At 40.6% G+C, this 19,770-nt stretch overlaps 1 protein-coding gene across 1 annotated transcript in view; it reads right to left on the bottom strand.

The window, feature by feature from the left end:
- Window positions 1–677: 677 nt before the first annotated feature.
- Window positions 678–19,770, bottom strand: part of LOC137332274 (serum paraoxonase/arylesterase 2-like) — a 34,922-nt gene continuing 15,829 nt past the window's right edge. The window contains exons 6-10 of the mRNA XM_067995983.1: window positions 16,145–16,271; window positions 11,354–11,554; window positions 4,336–4,417; window positions 1,523–1,651; window positions 678–780 (exon numbers count right to left, since the gene is read on the bottom strand). Of these exons, the coding sequence (XP_067852084.1) occupies window positions 766–780; window positions 1,523–1,651; window positions 4,336–4,417; window positions 11,354–11,554; window positions 16,145–16,271 (554 nt within the window). The 3' untranslated portion in view covers window positions 678–765. The remainder of the gene's footprint in view (window positions 781–1,522; window positions 1,652–4,335; window positions 4,418–11,353; window positions 11,555–16,144; window positions 16,272–19,770) is intronic.

Here is a 19,770-nt window from a genome sequence, read left to right as displayed (position 1 = left end):
AATACAATTCTTTCCCTTTCTCCCTAAAGATTTAATTTTCCATCATAATATTCTAATGATTGATTAGTGAATTACTTAGACCAAGAGGAAGCCATTACATGATCCAAAAACAATACAACAGAGCATTACTATATTTAAAGTGCTGAGACACTGCATTGATAAGCTATCGAACATAAATAGAGGTTTGCTATCCTATTAAGTTTGTAGTAAAATATGAAATATGTACTCCCAGACAATAATTCATGTTTAATTAGTGACACTATAAAGTTTATGAAATTTATAATTAGATGTTAAAGTGCTATTCATATTTATTTTGTTTCCAAGTAAGCTACGAATATTAAAACTCTTGACCAACTCCCAACTAGTTGAGACTAGGGCAATGCTATCAGCACTTTTCATACAGCTGCATCAAATGATCAATTTTTTCACCAGTGTGGCATTTTTCAATACCATTACCCACCTGAAATAAAAGTATTTAGACAAGGATTTGCTTCCACACAATAGAATACCTTTTTTAAACTATTAAAACTGTTCAGAATTTTCTCCAGTTATAATGGGGTATCATTTTAATGGCTGTGAAAGTGTAGTTAACTGGGCACTGGAAATGCATACATTATGTATTGAGGTTATGAACCACTAAGCTCACAGTAAAGAGCTTTGTGGAAGATTGTGCCTATAAGCAGTTTTTCTTCATAAACTGTGGCAACTGATGAGCCTTGGAGAACAGAGCCATTGTTCACATACATTTGGGTCACTTTTGGGTCCTTAGATTCTGATTACCTGTGTGTAAAGAGAGACATGCTTACTGATCCAATGTAACTTGATAGTTGATCTATCAAAATAAAGCACTCTAGCCAACTGAAACAAATGCCTATTTTTCCAGTGATGACATGAGCCTACCTTAAGTAAGTGGCCTTTCCAATTTTAATCTGAATTCAAGTTCATATTGTTTTCTTCAGTCTAATGTTAGTTTAAAATAATTAGGTTTACACAGAAGCTATATTTAAACCTCCTTCCCCATAGATGAAAAGTCACAATGCCATGTCTGCATTTTTCTCATAAAAGGCTCAGATTTGAAAAAAGTTTAAAAACAAATGCAGATATACATTTGGGATACAACACAACCTCTTCCATTTCAATGATTGCACACTTGTGCCAATATCATCCCCTAGATTTTGTTTAAACACTTACAAATTTTTTGAAACTAAGACAATCAGGATAGATCTATACTTTGCAACTTCAAAAGTTTGTATGTTCTTGGCATGGCACAAGTTTTACTTTAATATTTACAAGCTAAGTTAGCAGGCATTCAACTATAAACAAAAAGTGCCCATCATGCTGAACAGTTCAATAAGTCCAGCAGCTGATTAATTACAAACATTTTTTAAAATTAATTTAAAAACTCAACATGTCCAGAAAAACTGATCTGCAATCTCAAACAAGCTGAAAGTATAAAGCTACACACACACACACAGTAAATCAGTAAGAGTTGCAATTTTTTCTGAACATTTAAGTGACAAACCTCAGAACCTGGGGGATTTTCAGGATTGTAGAATAATAATTTCCAGAGAATGGGACAGCAACCAATCCACACAACTCCAGTCTTCGGATCCACCTTCAGATTGTCTGGCACAGTTCCCACGTGCAAAGTCTTCAGAGAGCAACCAATATTAAGCTAAGCAATTCAATTATATCTTCAAGATTGGTAGCATATATTGTTTTACACTACAGGGTAAAAATGATGATGTGCTGTTCTCATGAATGCTCACACACCAAATTCCTCTGTGCTATTTTAACAGCCGCCAACCTGTTAAAAATAAATGATTTAAATGTGCTAAAATAGCAAGGGGAATTTGGTGCGACTATGTTAAGTAAGCATTTGTACCAAATTATTACACACCACTAACTTCCAAGAATTCGACTAAAATAACACTATGTACAGAACCCACTTGTAACCAAGATTTTCTCCTAAACTTCGAATGACAATAACAACTGTGAATATGACTTGAACCTTGCATTGAAAAAATGTGAAAACATCCAAAAATTGTCAGGTGATCCAGGAACTTTTCAAATTAATACTATTTTAGTTTTTCCTTTTTGGTGATCTTGGAGTCACGCACATGGATTTTAGTCTCACCTATCACTTGCTTTAATACCCGTAGATGTCACAGCTCTCAGATGGCATTTTATGGACATGGTAATCTTTTACTATATTTTTTAGTCCATCTGTGATTTTGTAACGCTGTAGTCGGTCACTCTGTGTGACCCTAGGTTTTCTATTTCCTTTTCCAGAATTCTTGAATTGGCTATTCTTTTGAGTATTTGCATTTATAAGAACTGTGTATATTTTTACACAAACAGTAATAAATTTAGCCCAACTGACTGTTAAAAGCAACCCTAAAAATGTTATTCAAATAACAATTGTTAAGCATTATAAGTCACAGTAATGAATCAACACACCCATCAAATTAGAATGCGATGCCTCCTTGACCTCTGCAGCCTTTGACATGGTCGATCACATCATCCTCCTCCAATGCCTTTCTTCTATTGTCCAGTTCAGTAGGATTACATTTGTTTGATTCCATTCTTACCTATCTAACCATTGCTTCTCCTTCCACCCCTACACTTTTACTTTGAGTTCATCAAGGATCTGTCCTTGGCCCCCTCCTCATCCTTGTCTACATGCTGCCCTTAGCGACATCATCCGCAGACGTAGGATCAGCTTTCACATGTACACTGATGACACCCAGCTGTACCGCTCGTCAATCCATCCACTGCATTATCCGATATCCAGTCTTGGGTGAGCCGCAATTTTCTCCAGTTAAAGACTGGGTAGTCTGAAGCCATAGTCTTCGGCCCCTACTACAAACTCCACACCTTCACCGCTGATTCCATCTCCCTCTCCCTGGCCACCGTCTCAGGCGGAACCAAACTCTTCGCAATCCTGGCATTCTATTTGACCTTGAGCTGAGCTTCCAACCCCACATACTCTTCTTCATAAATAACCACCTACTTCCACAACATCACATGCCTTCTTCCCTGCCTCAGCACATCTGCCATTGAAACCCTCATCCATGCCTTGCTCATCTCCAGACGCAACAATTCCAATGCTCTCCTAGCAGGCCTCTCATCCTCCACCTTCCATAAACTTCAGCTCATCCAAAACTAAGCTGCCCGTATCCGATCCCTCATCCCTGTCCGTGCTGACCTACATTGGTTCCTGGTCCCCCAGTAGCTCAATTTAAAATTCTCATCCTCGTGTTTATATCCCCTCATGGCCTTGCCCCTCCCTATCTCTAACCTCCTCTAGCCCTAAAACACCCTGAACGCTGTTCCTCTGACTGTGCATTCCCCCCCCATTGGTGGCTGTGCCTTCAGCTGTCTAAGCCCGAAGCTCTGGAATTCCCTCCATCTCCACCTCTCTCCTTGAAGACCCTCCTTAAAACCCACCTCTTTGGCCAAGCATTTTGTTACCCATCCTAATATCTCCTTCTTTGGCTCTGTTCATTTTTGTCTAATTACACCTCTAAAGTGCTTTTGAATGTTTTTCTCCATTAAAAGCACTATAAAAAATTAACAACTTGCATTTAAAAAGTTTAAGGAGGTAAAGTTCAACCCCAACCCCTTGAGGGTGATCTGGCAGAATACCTGCCCATTGTGGAACCTGTTTAATTTTCAATGGGAATTTTCAATTTAAGCTGCATCTTAAAAATCACTGCTTATAAGAGCCCTATAACATTATGGCATAGCATTTGTCTGACAGAGGTGCTATGCCCCCTATAGTGGGTCACCATTGAGCCTAATACGTGAATAATGGCCCAAAGAGCAAGGTACTGGAGTGTGACCGGCAGTCATGGAACTATACCCTATGCAGTTAGTTTTAGACAGGGAAAATATAGAATAAATTAGGTTGAAAAAGGTAAAAATTAAAAATATAAACATGAGGGAAGAGAGCTAGATAATGGAGAATAAGGGAAATAAAAGACAAGCAGAATTAATTTTAATTAAAACAGTTAAAGCACAATTTTGATATTTGATTAGCTTTATTAATGTAATTTAGCATTCATTTAATTGATACATTTTCAGCTCATGCTGACAAAGCAGGAAAACTGCCAATCCCCTGGATATACCGGAAGTTATAGAATAATTAAAATGACTTCAAACATTAAAAGTTAGTTTTGCCAGTAAAATACTAACTTCAAACTACATAAGCAGGAGTGAAATTTCATCCAGATTATAGATTTTTTGACACTAAAATCACATCTAAATTTACAGGCAAACTTGTTACCGTTTAAGGACTTTGGCTGGATTCTAAGAATTGTTTCACACTCTTACCTTCACTGGAGTCAGAGTATTGTTTGTATTTATTTCCATAACATGGATATTATGAGCTGCAGTCTCTGCAATAAAGATATATCTGAAATGCAATAAAAGAAATGAATTTACATTGGAAAAACATTTTAACTGTACAAACCTTTTAAAAGGTTTTCATCTACAATTGTGGTGCTCATCACCCTCCACTGAAATGACAAAGTACATTTTTTGTTCCTGCTATTTTTTTTTCCAGCTGTGAGAAAAACAATTGTGTTGTTACAATGGGGAGTGGGAAAGGGGAACAGAGGAAGGATGTGGACAACCAAAATGTTGCAAAAGTACAAGGGGTAAACAGTGGGAAAAAAAAGTGGCACTGGTCAATGAACTGGTAACCCGGGAGGGGGCGGGGGGGGTGGCATACACTCTATTAAGAGCATAAAAAGGGGAGAGGTTAAACCGCTCTCTCTTAAAACCCACCTTTTTAACCAAGCTTTTGGTCACCCCTCCTAATCACCTTCCTTGGCTCAGTGACCATTTCTTTCCTTACACCTATGTGAAGCAATGTGGGACATTTTTCAACTTTAAAAAATGGTGCATATACCTTAAATAGTAGAACTCTCAATGGAGTGCAGGAACAGAGAAATCTAAGGATTACAGATACATAAATCTTTAAACCAGAATCGATTGAGGCTTTGGTTAATATACTTAGGAAAGCCAGAAATGAGCTTTACCAGAGAACTGGAGGACAGCCAAATATTACCCAATTTCAAAAAAGCAAGACATAACCATTGTTGGCCTAACATCTAAAAGGTGTGGGTGAACAGAAAGGCCTCGGGGCTCCAATATATATCTTGAAAATGCAAATGCAGTTACGTAAAGCCATAAAAAAAAATAGAATTGTGTTTTATATTCTCTGCTTCTATTTATAAAAAGCAAAGAGGCAATGATAAATTTGTACCAGCCAATGGTTAGGCCACAGTTAACATTGTGGAATATCAAACATTAGAGAATGGGCATTAAAGACAAAGAGCTTAGAATCACCAGGATAATATCAGGGATGGGAAGCTACAGTTATAAGGAGAGACTTGAGCTGAGTTTTAAGAGGAGAGAGCAGTTTAAGCTCCCCTGTTATGCTTCTAGTACTAATACTGAGTATGCCCCCAGTTACCAGTTCACTGACCAGTGAATTTCTGTGGGTGGATTCTCCTCCTCGCCTGTTGTAACTTGAGCAGAAATGTGGAAACCCCAGAGAACCAGTGTAAATGGAGAACCCCTGCAGGAATTTACTCCCTGGAGCGGAGATTCAAGAGATTTTTCAAATTCTGAAGGTTTTGAAGACGGTAAATAAGACTATTTCTTGTAGTTGGGGTGGCAAAGGGTCATCAATTTAAAATCACTAATGGAGTTAGGAAAGAGGCTAGTAGAATTTCTTCATGCAGGAAAAAGGGGAGGTGCAACGAGACCTAGGTGTCCTTGTACACCAGTCACTGAAAGCGAGCATTTAGGTGCAGCAAGTTGTTAGGAAGGCGAATGGTATGTTGGCCTTCATTGCAAGAGGATTTGAGTACAGGAGCAGGAATGTCTTACTGCAGTTATACAGGGCCTTGGTGAGACCACACCTGGAGTATCGTGAGCAGTTTTGGTCTCCTTATCTGAGGAAGGATGTCCTTGCCATGAAGAGAGTGCAACAAAGGTTTACCAGACTGATTCCTGGGATGGCAGGACTGACGTATGAGGAGAGATTGGGTCGACTAGGCCTATATTCACTAGAGTTTACAAGAATGAGAGGTGATCTCATCGAAACATATAAAATTCTAACAGGACTAGACAGACTAGATGCAGGGAGGATGTTCCTGATGGCTGGGGAATCCAGAACCAGTGGTCACAGTCTCAGGATACAGGGTATGCCATTTAGAACAGAGATTAGGAAAAATTTCTTCACTCAGAGGGTGGTGAACCTGTGGAATTCTCTACCACAGAAGGCAGTGGAGGCCAAGTCATTAGATGTATTCAAGAAGGAGATAGATATATTTCTTAATGCTAAAGGGATCAAGGGATATGGGGCAAAAGCGGGAACAGGGTACTGAGTTAGACGATCAGCCATGATCATTTTGAATGGCAGAGCAGGCCCGAAGGGCCGAATGGCCTACTCTCACTCCTATTTTCTATGTTTCTATGAATGCTTTGGCATGAGTAGTTGAGGCAGAAGCCACTGCATATTTTCAGGGAAGAGTAGATAAACATTTGAAGCAGAGGAAGATAGAAAGCTGTGGGAAGAGAACAGGGTGGTGGAACTAGTTTTGGATTGCGCTTGCAGAGAGCCAGCACAGACAATGAAGCAATATGCTCAACAACAATCTATAGAATACTATCAATATTCATTTATAAAGCACATGGATTAGAAGCAACAAATCATCTCATTAACCTACTTCAGTCCTCTTATGAGGTAACTAAATTGATTGACAAGGGAAATCCAATGGGTAGAAAATGACCTGGATGTAATTACTGAACATTCACTTCAAGTGAATTGTTAACAAGCCTAATCATGTACTGGGACGACTGAACTTTCTGACCTTGCACAGATCATTGTTGAGGCCACATTTGGAATATCACGTGCAAGTTTGGGCACCAATCTTCAAAAGTCATTGATGATTTGGAGATTGATCAAAACATTTTCAGGAATTAGGACTCCCAAGTTATGACAAGCAATTCACAAAGAAAAAGATTTGGAGGAATGGATACTGTATATACCTTGTGTTGGAAGTACAGAATTAGAGACCACAAAAATATGTAAAAAATTAACAAGCCTCAAGTATTATTTGTAGTTGGACAGAATTCATCTAATTTCTTCCACCAGGTTCTGGATATGTGGAATAGAGTCTCAATGTAATTAATGTTATATCAATATTTTTTTTTAGAACAAAGGAATTGGAAGAATATCTGGTTTGGGACAGGATTAAGTGTTACAAAGGAGAAGTACAGCTGTAGATAAAGGAATCAAATGGTGCAGAATGGAATGACTTCTGGCCTACTGGCACCATGGAAATGTTATGCCAAGGGAAGCAACTGGCCAGAATGATTAACATATGGCATAATTGTGGCAGGTTGGAGATTTGCCTGGTTTCTTTTCATCAAAAAAATTAAATGTCTTTATGGGAATTTGCAGCTCATCAACATTTTAACTACATTAAAATGGCTGCTGCAACTGCATGCTGGACGAATTTCTCCTGCCTTCTGTCTTTGTTGACTATTCTCTCCTTCCACATTCAAAGACTCTTAGGGCACTATAATTGACTACTTCCCAGATATGCAGCTAGGTTAGCAATTACCAGATCTGCTCGGGTGAAAGAAATAATTAGGACTGATCACTGACTAATAGGGTTAGTTAATTATGAAGGACATGTTATAATCTTCTTTCTCCGTACAGACTTCAAAAAGACAACCAAGATATAACTGGACAGCAGGAGTGATTCTTTAGTGTATTTTTACTTCACCAGCCAACTAACTATTATAGTGCTTGGTAAGTATTCAGTCTTAAGTAAAGCTCTCAATCATACATGTATGATCGAACTTTTACTTCTGAGAGAGTCACATTTATTAATTTGAAACATAAGTATTGTAATCTAGTGAAAACTGCTACATTTTATTCTTGCTCCTATTAATCTTATTTCTTAACAATTTTGATTTGTAATTTTTAGCCTGAAATATATGGTTTGTCAGAGTGTTATTTCCCATTAGCTAGAGATCATGAGTATATGGTGAGATCCCACATCATTTCCAATGCAAACAATAAATAATCAATAATTGGGTACGGTAATGTAGTGGTTATTGTACTGGAGTAGTAATCCAGAGGCCTGGACCAATAATCCAGAGAAGGCAAGTTCAAATCAAACAAGGGCAGTTTAAGAATTTGAATTAAATTTTTTAAAAATCTGGAAATAAAAAAAACTGGTATCAGTAAAAGTGACCATGAAATTGTCAGATTGTCGTAAAAATGGTTTACTAATGTCCTTTAGGGAAGGGAACCTACCATTCCTCACCTGGTCTGGCCTTTATGTAAGTCCAGTCCAACACCAACATAGTTGACTCTTAACTGCTCTCTGAAGTGGCCTAGCAAGCCATTCAGTTCTAGGGCTGGGCAATAATGCCAGTCTTGGCAGCAACACCCACATCCCAAGAATGATCTAAAAAAAGGGGTCATTGTTCACCCTGTGGCCTACTATCCCTGATTACCCTGCACACATCACATTTCAATTCACAGAATGCAGAGCTTGCTGGTGCAGTAGACTGAGCACAAGAAAAGGTCACTGGAGCAGGTCAGAGACAGATAAAATATCATATGCAGACCAAAACAGACTCTTCAAATTTTAGATCCAAGTAAATTACCAGAAGTAGACACCATCTACAATGGAATCTATTTCTAAACATTGCTCATAATGGCAAGACTGGAAGCCAAAACAAAGATAGCATTTACTACACAAAAATAGGAAATAAAAGTTACAGCAGGAGCGAGAAACAAAGCACTAAGTACATGTGTACCAAGTACATGTGTACCAACCACAAGTGCAAAGGAGCAGCACAAGCATAGGGAAGCTCAATAACGTGACAAGGAAGAAAAGGAGCATCAGCACCAGCGGAGAAGTGGAGTAAAAAGAAAAATCACCAAGACTGGAACTTGTGAAGAAAGGGTCATTGGTGAAGATATTATTAAAATGAGGATCCACTGAACCACCCCAGAATTCTGCAGAACAAATTTACTAAAAAGAATCTATACCAATTACTGAAGCTGACAGACAAATTCTTAAAGACTTATGAATTACCAGTAAATCACCATAAATGGGACAAAGAATTTTAAGAATAGCACCGTCACTTAGCAGTAAACTACTTACTACGTTTTACTGTGTAGATCCAGTGAACAGTGCAGACAATAATACTGTAAAATATTAATTTGTGACTGCTTATGATTTGACATTTGAAGCATACAGGCAGAAATTCTAAGCTATCGAAAGTTGCAAAGACTACTCTAATTCTATTGCCAGTCCTCTATGGTCATTTAGGAATCCAGGTTAGATGAGGAGAATGTAGCACATTATAAGGAACTAAGTCAAATAATGTTATGGAATTGTTTTCTGGAAGCAGTGCCAAATTATAAGGATATGCTTGCTTTACTGGGAGTGTACAACCTTTATCACGTAGACCAACTATTCTTTTTGACACACAAGGAATCACCACACCAACCGACCAGCAGGAGCTCACTAAGTCAGATGATGATCAGCCTGTACTTTGAGGCTGTGCTGGTACAAAGGGTGATGTGAAGGAAGTTAAATGTTACACATGCAATAAGATGAGATACAAAGCAATAAGTTTTTGCCCTGAAAGAACATTTGTAGGGCACCTTCACAATCTCAGGACATCCCGAAGTGCTTCACAGCCAATGAAGTACTTTTGAACTGTAGACACTCCTTTATGCTGCAGCCAATTTGTGCACAGCAAAATCCCAAACAGCAATGAGATAAATGATCAGATAATCTGCTTTAGTGACGTTGGTTGAGGGATAAATGTTGGCCAGGACGCCGGAAGAATGCCCTGCTCTTTTCTGAATGGTGCCATAGGATCCATTATTTCCACCTGAGGCAACAGACGGGGCCCCTGAAAGACGACATCTCTAACACTCAATCAATGCTGCACTGAAGTGTCAGCCTTGATTATGTGTTCAAGTCTCTGGAGTGGGGCCTGAACCCACAAACTTCTGACTCAGAAGAAAGAGTGCTACTGCTAAGCCAAGGCTGACACAGAGTGAAAGAGGGAACATGATTATGAGATATGAAACTGCTGTGTTTAGTGATCCTAAATGCAAGGAATGTGGTGCTATTCTCACACCCTGTCACAGTGAATAAGTGGCCAACGGAAGGCTCGAGAGATACAGGGTGGACTCTGACACTACTACAAGCCACATCTGGTGTGCTCCAGGAAGAACACGACGTTACATTAATAACACAATAGCTGGGAGCAGAATGAGCTTCTCGTGGGGCATGATTGCTTCAATTAAGCAGTAGTCAAACCATATGGATATCCAGCATTCAAGCTTACGTGGAGCTTTTAGCAACCATCACCAGACAGAGCCATTTGTCCTAAGAGCAAACGCAGGCAATGTGATGCCAGACAGGTGGTGCTCATGGCCCTTGCTGCACAGTGCAGGAGACTACAGCAAAGGCAAGACGAAGGAAGCATTAAGTTAAGAGGCGGCATGTCTTTCAGGCAGAATTCCACATGTTCCATGGAGTACTGGAAGTATAAGACTTTGAGGGCGATAAGCTGTCAGCACAGTTCTCACCGGTTTCACAGTAATTGTACTGAAAAGTACAATCTCCATCCGATGGTACTGGGGTGGGGGGAAATAGGAAGAGAGAGAGAAGTGAAAAGTGAATGCAGGGCAATTAATGCTGGCCTTGCCAGCTACGCCCACATCCCATGAACGAATAAAAAAAGTGACAGATCAGAGAAATGGTTGTTGCAACTGCATGCTGGAACAATTTCTGGTGTCAGGATAAATCAGTATTTAGCAATTTTAGAAAAAGAGCAGGGAGCAAGTTCACTTTTCACTGAATATTAAGTGATTGGATAAACTCACGATGATACATACTATAGTGTTGAATGACCTCTTGTTCAGTGCTTGTTTTATGTAGCCTGGTTTGATGTAGCTCAAGTAAAGATCAAAGGAACTTCTTGTCAATGAATCAACTAGATTACATCACTATTGCAGGATTATAAAAAGTGAATTTAAAGCTGATTCCCAAGAATAACTCCCTTTTCAGTGTTAAGTAAACACAATCTGAATTTTGCAATCCATTAGTTCACTTTCAGGCAAGAGCAAGCTTGTACCAATGAGATAAAACCCAACAGGCTCCATTTGTCTGATTAAGGGTCACACCTGAAAAGTTAATCCATCATTCAGACACCAATTCATAAAAACACTTACTGTTAAGAGTAAATCTACAGCAGTCGTTAACAAACAAAACAGTTGTCAGAACATACTCACCTTCCGTCAGGGGAAACATCAATCCCATTGGCAACTCTAAATCCTGTTGCCACTTCTTTTACCTCAGAGGGACTGTAGTAAACAACACTGCACCATGGCAAGTCAAGAACAAACGCCAAGGTCTTCAGGGGTTCATCAGAAAAATAGTGGTCAATGGTGACAAAGAAACTGTCAGAGCTCAGTGCTACAATACCATTCAGGCTGGAAGAGAAAAATGAAAGGAAAACCATGAATACAACATATGTATAAAACTGGGAACAAATTACATCATATTTCAGTTGCACCACAGTTTTGTAATATTTTTGGGGCATTAATCTGCAAAGAACAAATTATTTCACAAAACTGCCTAAATTGTAGTTGCAGGATATATCTGTTTGTACCGTTGTATGCACTTACTGTGGAGAGAACTATAGTGCGTGGAAATGAGGCAGAGAATAGAACCTTCTATTCTACTGTCCTTTTAGGTGCTGTCGAAGGTCAACATTTATAGGCTGACTTCTCTTCAGGGCAAAGTGCTAAATTGGTGCCCAATCGCTTTACACTCAGCTAATGCCAAACTACACTTTTTTTTTTATTCGTTCATGGGATGTGGGCGTTGCTGACGAGGCCAGCATTTATTGCCCATCCCTAATTGCCCTCGAGAAGGTGGTGGTGAGCCGCCTTCTTGAACCGCTGCAGTCCGTGTGGTGACGGTTCTCCCACAGTGCTGTTAGGAAGGGAGTTCCAGGATTTTGACCCAGCGACGATGAAGGAACTGCGATATATTTCCAAGTCGGGATGGTGTGTGACTTGGAGGGGAACGTGCAGGTGGTGTTGTTCCCATGCGCCTGCTGCTCTTGTCCTTCTAGGTGGTAGAGGTCGCAGGTTTGGGAGGTGCTGTCGAAGAAGCCTTGGCGAGTTGCTGCAGTGCATCCTGTGGATGGTGCACACTGCAGCCACAGTGCGCCGGTGGTGAAGGGAGTGAATGTTTAGGGTGGTGGATGGGGTGCCAATCAAGCGGGCTGCTTTATCTTGGATGGTGTCGAGCTTCTTGAGTGTTGTTGGAGCTGCACTCATCCAGGCAAGTGGAGAGTATTCCATCACACTCCTGACTTGTGCCTTGTAGATGGTGGAAAGGCTTTGGGGAGTCAGGAGGTGAGTCACTCGCCGCAGAATACCCAGCCTCTGACCTGCTCTCGTAGCCACAGTATTTATATGGCTGGTCCAGTTCAGTTTCTGGTCAATGGTGACCCCCAGGATGTTGATGGTGGGGGATTCGGCGATGGTAATGCCGTTGAATGTCAAGGGGAGGTGGTTAGACTCTCTCTTGTTGGAGATGGTCATTGCCTGGCACTTATCTGGCGCGAATGTTACTTGCCACTTATAAGCCCAAGCCTGGATGTTGTCCAGGTCTTGCTGCATGCGGGCTCGGACTGCTTCATTATCTGAGGGGTTGCGAATGGAACTGAACACTGTGCAGTCATCAGCGAACATCCCCATTTCTGACCTTATGATGGAGGGAAGGTCATTGATGAAGCAGCTGAAGATGGTTGGGCCAAGGACACTGCCCTGAGGAACTCCTGCAGCAATGAATTAAAGAACTGTCAACATAAAAGTGCAAAAAAAATTATAAAGACAAAGCATCTTAAAAAGATACAGATAAGGATACAGAGAAACGCCACACCAAATACAACAGTGGCTTATCGCATATACTATTTAAGAGAACATATTCTAATATACTGAATTTTTCCTCAGCTAATATAGGTGGGGTAGAGCACATTGTACATGGTGTTTGGAAGCAATTGACTTGATGCTCTTATTATTTTCTGAATACTTTTTCCATACTGAAAATAATGTATTCTGCAGTAGGGGATAGAGGTGGTTGGCAGAGTCCAAAGGCAGATAAGCACATTAAACATAATATTGAGGGTGAAAGCAGGAATCATGTATGCTGTTGATTTCAACTTTAAAGATTTTTTTTTCTTTCAGCCTCCATTATTTCAAGTCTCTAGCTTCTCACTCATCTCCCCTGATGCCCTCTCCGAGCTCATCTTGTCCATGACACCCACCTCCTGCTATTTCAACCCCAATCTCTCGAAACTGCTGACCACCCAACATCCCTTTCCTAGCCCCAGTGTTGGTGACATTGTAAATGGATCCCTCTGCTCAGGTACTGTCCCCCTCCCTTTCAAAACTGCTGTTATCACCCATCGTCTCAGGAAAAACACACCCCCACCCCTCTCTCCTTGCTAATTACCCCATCTCCAACTTCCCTTTCCTCTACAAAGTCCTTGAAAGTGTTGTTGCCTCCCAAATTCGTGCCTAACTTTCCTGCAACTCCATATTTGAATCTCTAATCAAGTTTCCACCATTACCATAGCACTGAAACTGTCCTAATCAATCCTCTGTCTAGTGCACTATCCCTCCTCATCCTTCACAACCTCTCTGCAGCCTTTGGCATGGATGGCCAGACCATTCACCTCCAAATCCTTTCCTCCATTGTCCAAATTGGGGGAATGCCCTCACTTGGTTCCACTCTTCCCTTTCCAATCATAGCCAGAGCATCGCCAGCAGTTGCTTCTCTTCTCACTCCCATACCATTACCTCTGGTGTCTCCTAAGGATCTATCCTTGGCCCCCTTCTATTCCTCATATATCCTGCCCCTCTGCAAAATCATTTGAAGACGTGGCATCAGGTTCCATCCGTACACTAACGACACCCAGCTCCACCTCTCCCAACCCCTGGACTACCAGTGTTGTCAGCCTGCTCATCTGACATCCAGTCCTAGATGAGCTGTAATTTCCTCCAGTTAAACGTTGGGAAGTCTGAAGCAATCGTCTTCGCTCCCACCAAACTCTGTACCATCCCACTCCCCTAACACAATTTGAAGCTGACTGTTCACAATCTCAACGTCCTATTTGAAACCGAGCTGAGCTTCTGACCCAATATCCTCTATCACAAAGACCACCTACTTCCACCTAACATCGCCCGTCTCCGCCCCTGCCTCAGCCCATCTGCTGCTAAAATTCTCATCCATGCCTTTGTCACCTCTTGACTATTCCCATCCTCCACCATCCAAAAACTTCGGTTCATCCAGAGCTCTGCTATCCGTAACCTGCACCAAGTCCCGCTAACCTATCACCCCTCTGCTCGCTGACCTACACTGGTTCCCAGTCTCCCAACACCTTCAATTTAAAATGTACATCCTCATTCAAATCTCTCCGTGGCCAAGCCCCTCCCTATCTCTAACCTCTTTCAGCCCTATAACTCTCCGCAATCTCTGCATTCCTCCAACTCAGGCTTCATGTGCATCCCTCACTTCCTTTGCGCCACCATGCTTTCAGCCATTTAAGCCCCAAGCTCTGGAATTCGCTCCCTAAACCTCTTCTCTCCCTCCCTCTCCTCCAAGCCTCTCCTTAAAACCTACCTCTGAAGTGCTCGTAATCAGCATCAAAATACACCCAGTCTGTTAACCCATCTATTCCACATTAGTGCTGATACACATCTCCAGACAGGTTTCATCATATCAAGAGATTTGGTTAACAGAAGCTAAAGGGTGATCAAAGGGGTAAAAAGAGATATATAAAAGACATAGCAGCTGAAGCCAAGCAGAACAGTAAAAAAAACTCAGTACCACAACAGCTAAAGGGCAGTCAGAGAAGAGGTGAAAAATTATAAAAACCAAAAGCATGCCTGAAACATAAAATAGTAAACATTCTGAATGACCACTTTCTCCAAGTATCCACAAAGGGAAGCAATGAGCAACATGCCCGATCCAAACAAAAGATATTCCAAATGAAATCAATGACTAATTTAAATGAAATGGAAGTTTCAGGCAGGCTTAATAGGTTCAAGGCAAATAAATGCTCACAGGTAGATTGTATTTTTCCTACAGTGCTGCGAGAGGCTAGGGAGGAGATCTGAGAGGTGCTGGCCATCATTATGAGGGAGTCAATGGATACTGGGGAGGTACCAGAAGATTGAAAGCAGACTAATGTGATGCCCTTATTCAACACACAAGTCAAAACAGACACAGGCAATTACAGACCCATTAGTCTTACTTCCATTCCATGTAAAATAATGGAACAGATTATCAGGAGTAAACTTGACTATCTTACAACAATAATCTGGTTAACAGCAGTCGGAAAGAGAAAAGATACTGCCTGACCAACCTCCTTAACTTCTTTGAGAAGTCAACCCAAGTGGACTGTGGGAAGCCCCAATGATGCAGTTTACCTCAACTTCCAAAAGGGTCTTGATAAAGTTTCATTCAAAAGCCTAGTAATTAAACTCAAAGCTGCGAGGATTCAGGGTAAATCCTGAGAATGGAAAAGACAGTGGCTGAAGGATAGGAAATAAGTAGTACTTGGTCGAGGACTTATGTCCGTGTGGGGAGGAATTACTCAGTGAGGTATCTCAGGACTCAAGTGCTGGAACCACTACTGTTTCTAATTTACATAACTGACCTGGATTCAGAAATTAATCCACAGTGGTCAAATTTGCAAATTATATCAAACTAGGAGGGGCAGTGGAATCAGGAAGCAGCTCAGAAACTACAGAATGAGTTGGACAAGGTATCAAGTGAGAAGAACAATGTACCTATTGCCTTCAAGATGAAAACTCTACATCTGCTGTACGTCCTCCTTCAAAAAACTTAGATGATTCATGCAACATTTCTGCCACTATTAGCCTACATGAGTTAAAGTCCTTCTGTAAAAGCAAATTTTCTCATCCATCTTTTTAAACTAAAATTTCTCTTCACAGCAAATTGCCTGTCAATGAGCAGCAGATCTTTTTAGGTTCTTGATGTACCTGTGTAAAAGTTTGTGTTGAATGGTCTTTAAATGGATCAGACTATTTTGTCCCTCTTCAAACATAAAATGTTCTACTGTGCTTGTATGCTGCATATGATTCACAACAAAAACATGCACAGTACCATCTAGAAATAAAGCAAACTGCATTAATGAGTCCATGTAAAGCCAAGAACAGTCATATGCTCCCATAAACTTGTTAAATATATTGGTAGCATTTGGGTGCTGTACAAAAATGATCACAATTCCTATTAGTGTTTGTTTAGTTTCAGAATTCTAGACTTTGCATGATGCTCTGCCTGGTTTGGTACAACACACCATGTCAGGGGTGACCAACATGCATCTCAAGAGCTGAACATAGGAATGCTCAGATGAGGGGAATCTAATTGTGGAGGATAAAAGGTATGGTGAGGATATTAAATAAATATTTTGTATTGGTTTTCACAAAATAATAGAAGAAGTGAAAATGTAAGTGTTCTAGAGGAGGATATGGAACAATTGTTAGAGATAACAGTGGGAAAAGAATTGGTTCTGAAAAAAAAAACCTAAGGTAGATAAATTACCAGCCCCTGATGGCATGCATCCTAAGCTGTTAAAAGTCAGAGGCGAGCAGCGCCTCTGGCCACAATTCTTCAAATATGTAAATTATACCACAGAATGGAGAGTAGCTAATGTAATTCTGTGGATGCTGGAAATCTGAAATAAAAACAGAAAATGTTGGAAACATTCTGCAAGTCAGGCAGCATCTGTGGAGAAAGAAACAGAGTTAACGTTTCAGGTCGAAAACCTTTCATCAGAAACGGAAGATGTTAAAGAGTTAACAGTTTTTAAGCAAATACAGAGCTAGGGAAAGGGGGGGGGGAGGGAAAGAGAGGGAGGGGAGGAAAGAACAAAAGGGGAGATCTGTGATAGGGTAGAGGGCAAGAGTGACTAAATGACAAAAAGGGATGATGGTGCAAGGTAAGGAGACAAGTAAAGAAACAAAAGATGGGTCTTGAGGAGCTCTAATTGGCAACAGCAGAACCATTACCAGCACTAGCTGTCCAACAACAAAAGAAAAAAATAATCAATGTTGAGTCCAGAAGGTTGTAAAGCACCTCATTCAACACTGGTTTCAATAACTTCAGACCATAACCACTGCTCCCATTTTTGTTTTGTTGTGGGACTGCAGCTGCTTCTAATGGTTCTGCTGTTGCCATTTACAGCTCATCTGGACCCATTTTTTGTTTCCTAAACTTGTCCATTATCACCCTACCTTTTGTCATTTAATCACTCTTGCCCTGTACCCTATCACAGACCTTCCCTTTTGTTCTTTCCTCCCCATCCCTTCCTCTCCCACCACTTTGCTTGGCTCTGTACTTGCTTAAAAACTTAACTGCAACATCTTCCAGTTCTGACAAAAGGTCTTTGACCTGAAACATTAACTCTGTTTCTTTCTCCACAGATGCTGCCTGACTTGCCTAATGTAATATCTTTGCTCAAGATAGAGAAGGATAAACCAGTTAGTCAAACGTCTTAAAAGCAAATTTTTAGAATCTGTATAATTTGAGATAAAGTTATGAGATCTTAGAAATATAGGGGTTGGTCAAGAACAGCCAGCACAGATTTGTTAAAGACAAGTCGTGTTTAACTAGTGAGAGATTTTTTGAAGTAACCAACTGATTGGATAAAGGGAATGCAGATGGAGTGTGGATTTTCAGAAGGTGTGCAGGTTTAGGATACAAGAGGCAATGTAGCAGTATGGGTAGATACTGGTGGACAGATAAGAAACAGTGTAAGTGGGTGCTGCTTAGATTGAAAATCTATACATAAACATTTATAATGGGAAAACCGTATCTAAGGATTTTAAGATTTCACTTCAGCACAAGTTCATGCCCCCTCACCTTGTGAGGATTCGAGTTACTTTGCTTTTTCCAAAACAAATTGAATTTAAGGTTTTATTTCATGCAAATTTATTAACAATTGTGTTCTGTTATGAACTGCTCACAATCAGCAGTAACTGTGATTGCAGATTCTTTGCTGATGGTTAGAAAACAGACTGTTTATTAAGAACACATTTTAAAAATTCACTGTTTATTTCTGTACCAAATTCAGTTAAAAAAAATCTGTTCTGAACCATCGTCTACCTTCTCAGGTGGATATAAAAGATCCCATGGCACTATTCAAAGAAGAGCAGGAGAGTTTTCCCAGTGTCTTGGCCAATCTTTATCCCTCAACCAACATCACAACAATAGATTATCTGATCATTATCTCACTGCAGTTTGTGGGAGCTTGCTGTGTGCAAATTGGTAGCCACATTTCCCTGCATTACAACAGTGACTAGACTTCAAAAGTATGTCATTGGCTGTAAAGCACTTTGGGGCATCCAGAAAGGTGCCATATAAATGCAAGTTTTCTTTCTAAGGAAACTGGAAATGTTGAACTTTTGAGCATTATGAAATAATTGTTTAAGGAAACTTATGAAATCCACAAAGAGGTAAATTTTCCATTATGCTACTGGAGCAAGCTTAGAGCACACACTGGGGAACTGCATATCCCCAGCCTGTGATTTCCCATTCATTAATTGTACTGCGTTGGAAGTACAGGTAGGAGGTCCACAATTTCCTGCCACATGCCCTCGACGTACACCAACACCAAAAAATTGTAGAATTGACCCTGAAATGCAGGAATATGAAGACAGGAATCACTGACAGCAGGAGAAGTGGTAGGGGATACCTGAATGCACAAAGGAGCGGTAAATGAGTCAGGAAAGGAGGTTGAAAGATGGTAGGAAGATAGCAGCAGATGGTCCAAAAAGGGCAAATGCAGTTTGGGTCTCATTCTCCTAGGTCTATGCCCCACAAGCTGCTAGGTCACATGAATCCCCAATGCGATCAGATTCAACCTCCCCTCTGAAAGAAAGAAGGAGGGAGTGAGAATCCCTACGTGGTCAGTTTTCGGTAAAATATTAAGATGCCTACGTGGCAACGAAGCAGAATGCAAAATGGTTAGAAAGGGTTAATTAGTTAGTAACTGAGATTGGTACAGGTGGCCTGGCCTCCTGCTGGGCCATATGTTTGCGTAGTCAGCAGGTTTGCATGGTCTTATCAATGTAGAGTCTTTGATGTGATTCAAGGACTGGTCTGAATGTCTCCATGTTTATGGCAGATCAATATAGGTAACGAGCTTAGCCAAAGTTGAAAGACATTCCAGGTTGGGAGATAAGGAACAGAAGGAACAGGGAAGAACATTCCAAGTTGGAAGGTGAGGAAGTATCCCCTTTGATGTCTAACAGCAGCATGATCAGCACATGGACGATTTATGATTGGCCGGAAATAATGTAACCTCGCATGGCAACCTATGCCCGGCTTATGATTGGTGTTGACCCTCGTTAAGTATGTTCCAACCCCTATTGATTTGTATAAAAACGTGTGGATTTCTGTATGTTTCTTGTTCTTGCTCTGCCAGCATAGAGGGGCTCTATCAGGAGTCCAAATCAATGCTGCAGACTAAGAACCCTGCTATTAAAGTTGTGTTGAACTTTAAAATGTATTCGACTTCAGTTTTTACTGCAGACTGAGGGGAAAGAATCCGGATCGTCAGGAGGACGATCAATATTGCATGTAATGGAGAAATTTCAACTAAACA

The sequence above is a fragment of the Heptranchias perlo genome, chromosome 2 (genome assembly GCF_035084215.1).
Source record: "Heptranchias perlo isolate sHepPer1 chromosome 2, sHepPer1.hap1, whole genome shotgun sequence".
NCBI lineage: Eukaryota > Metazoa > Chordata > Chondrichthyes > Hexanchiformes > Hexanchidae > Heptranchias > Heptranchias perlo.
Note: the sequence above shows the minus strand (reverse complement) of the source record. Positions and strands in the feature narration are given on the sequence as shown.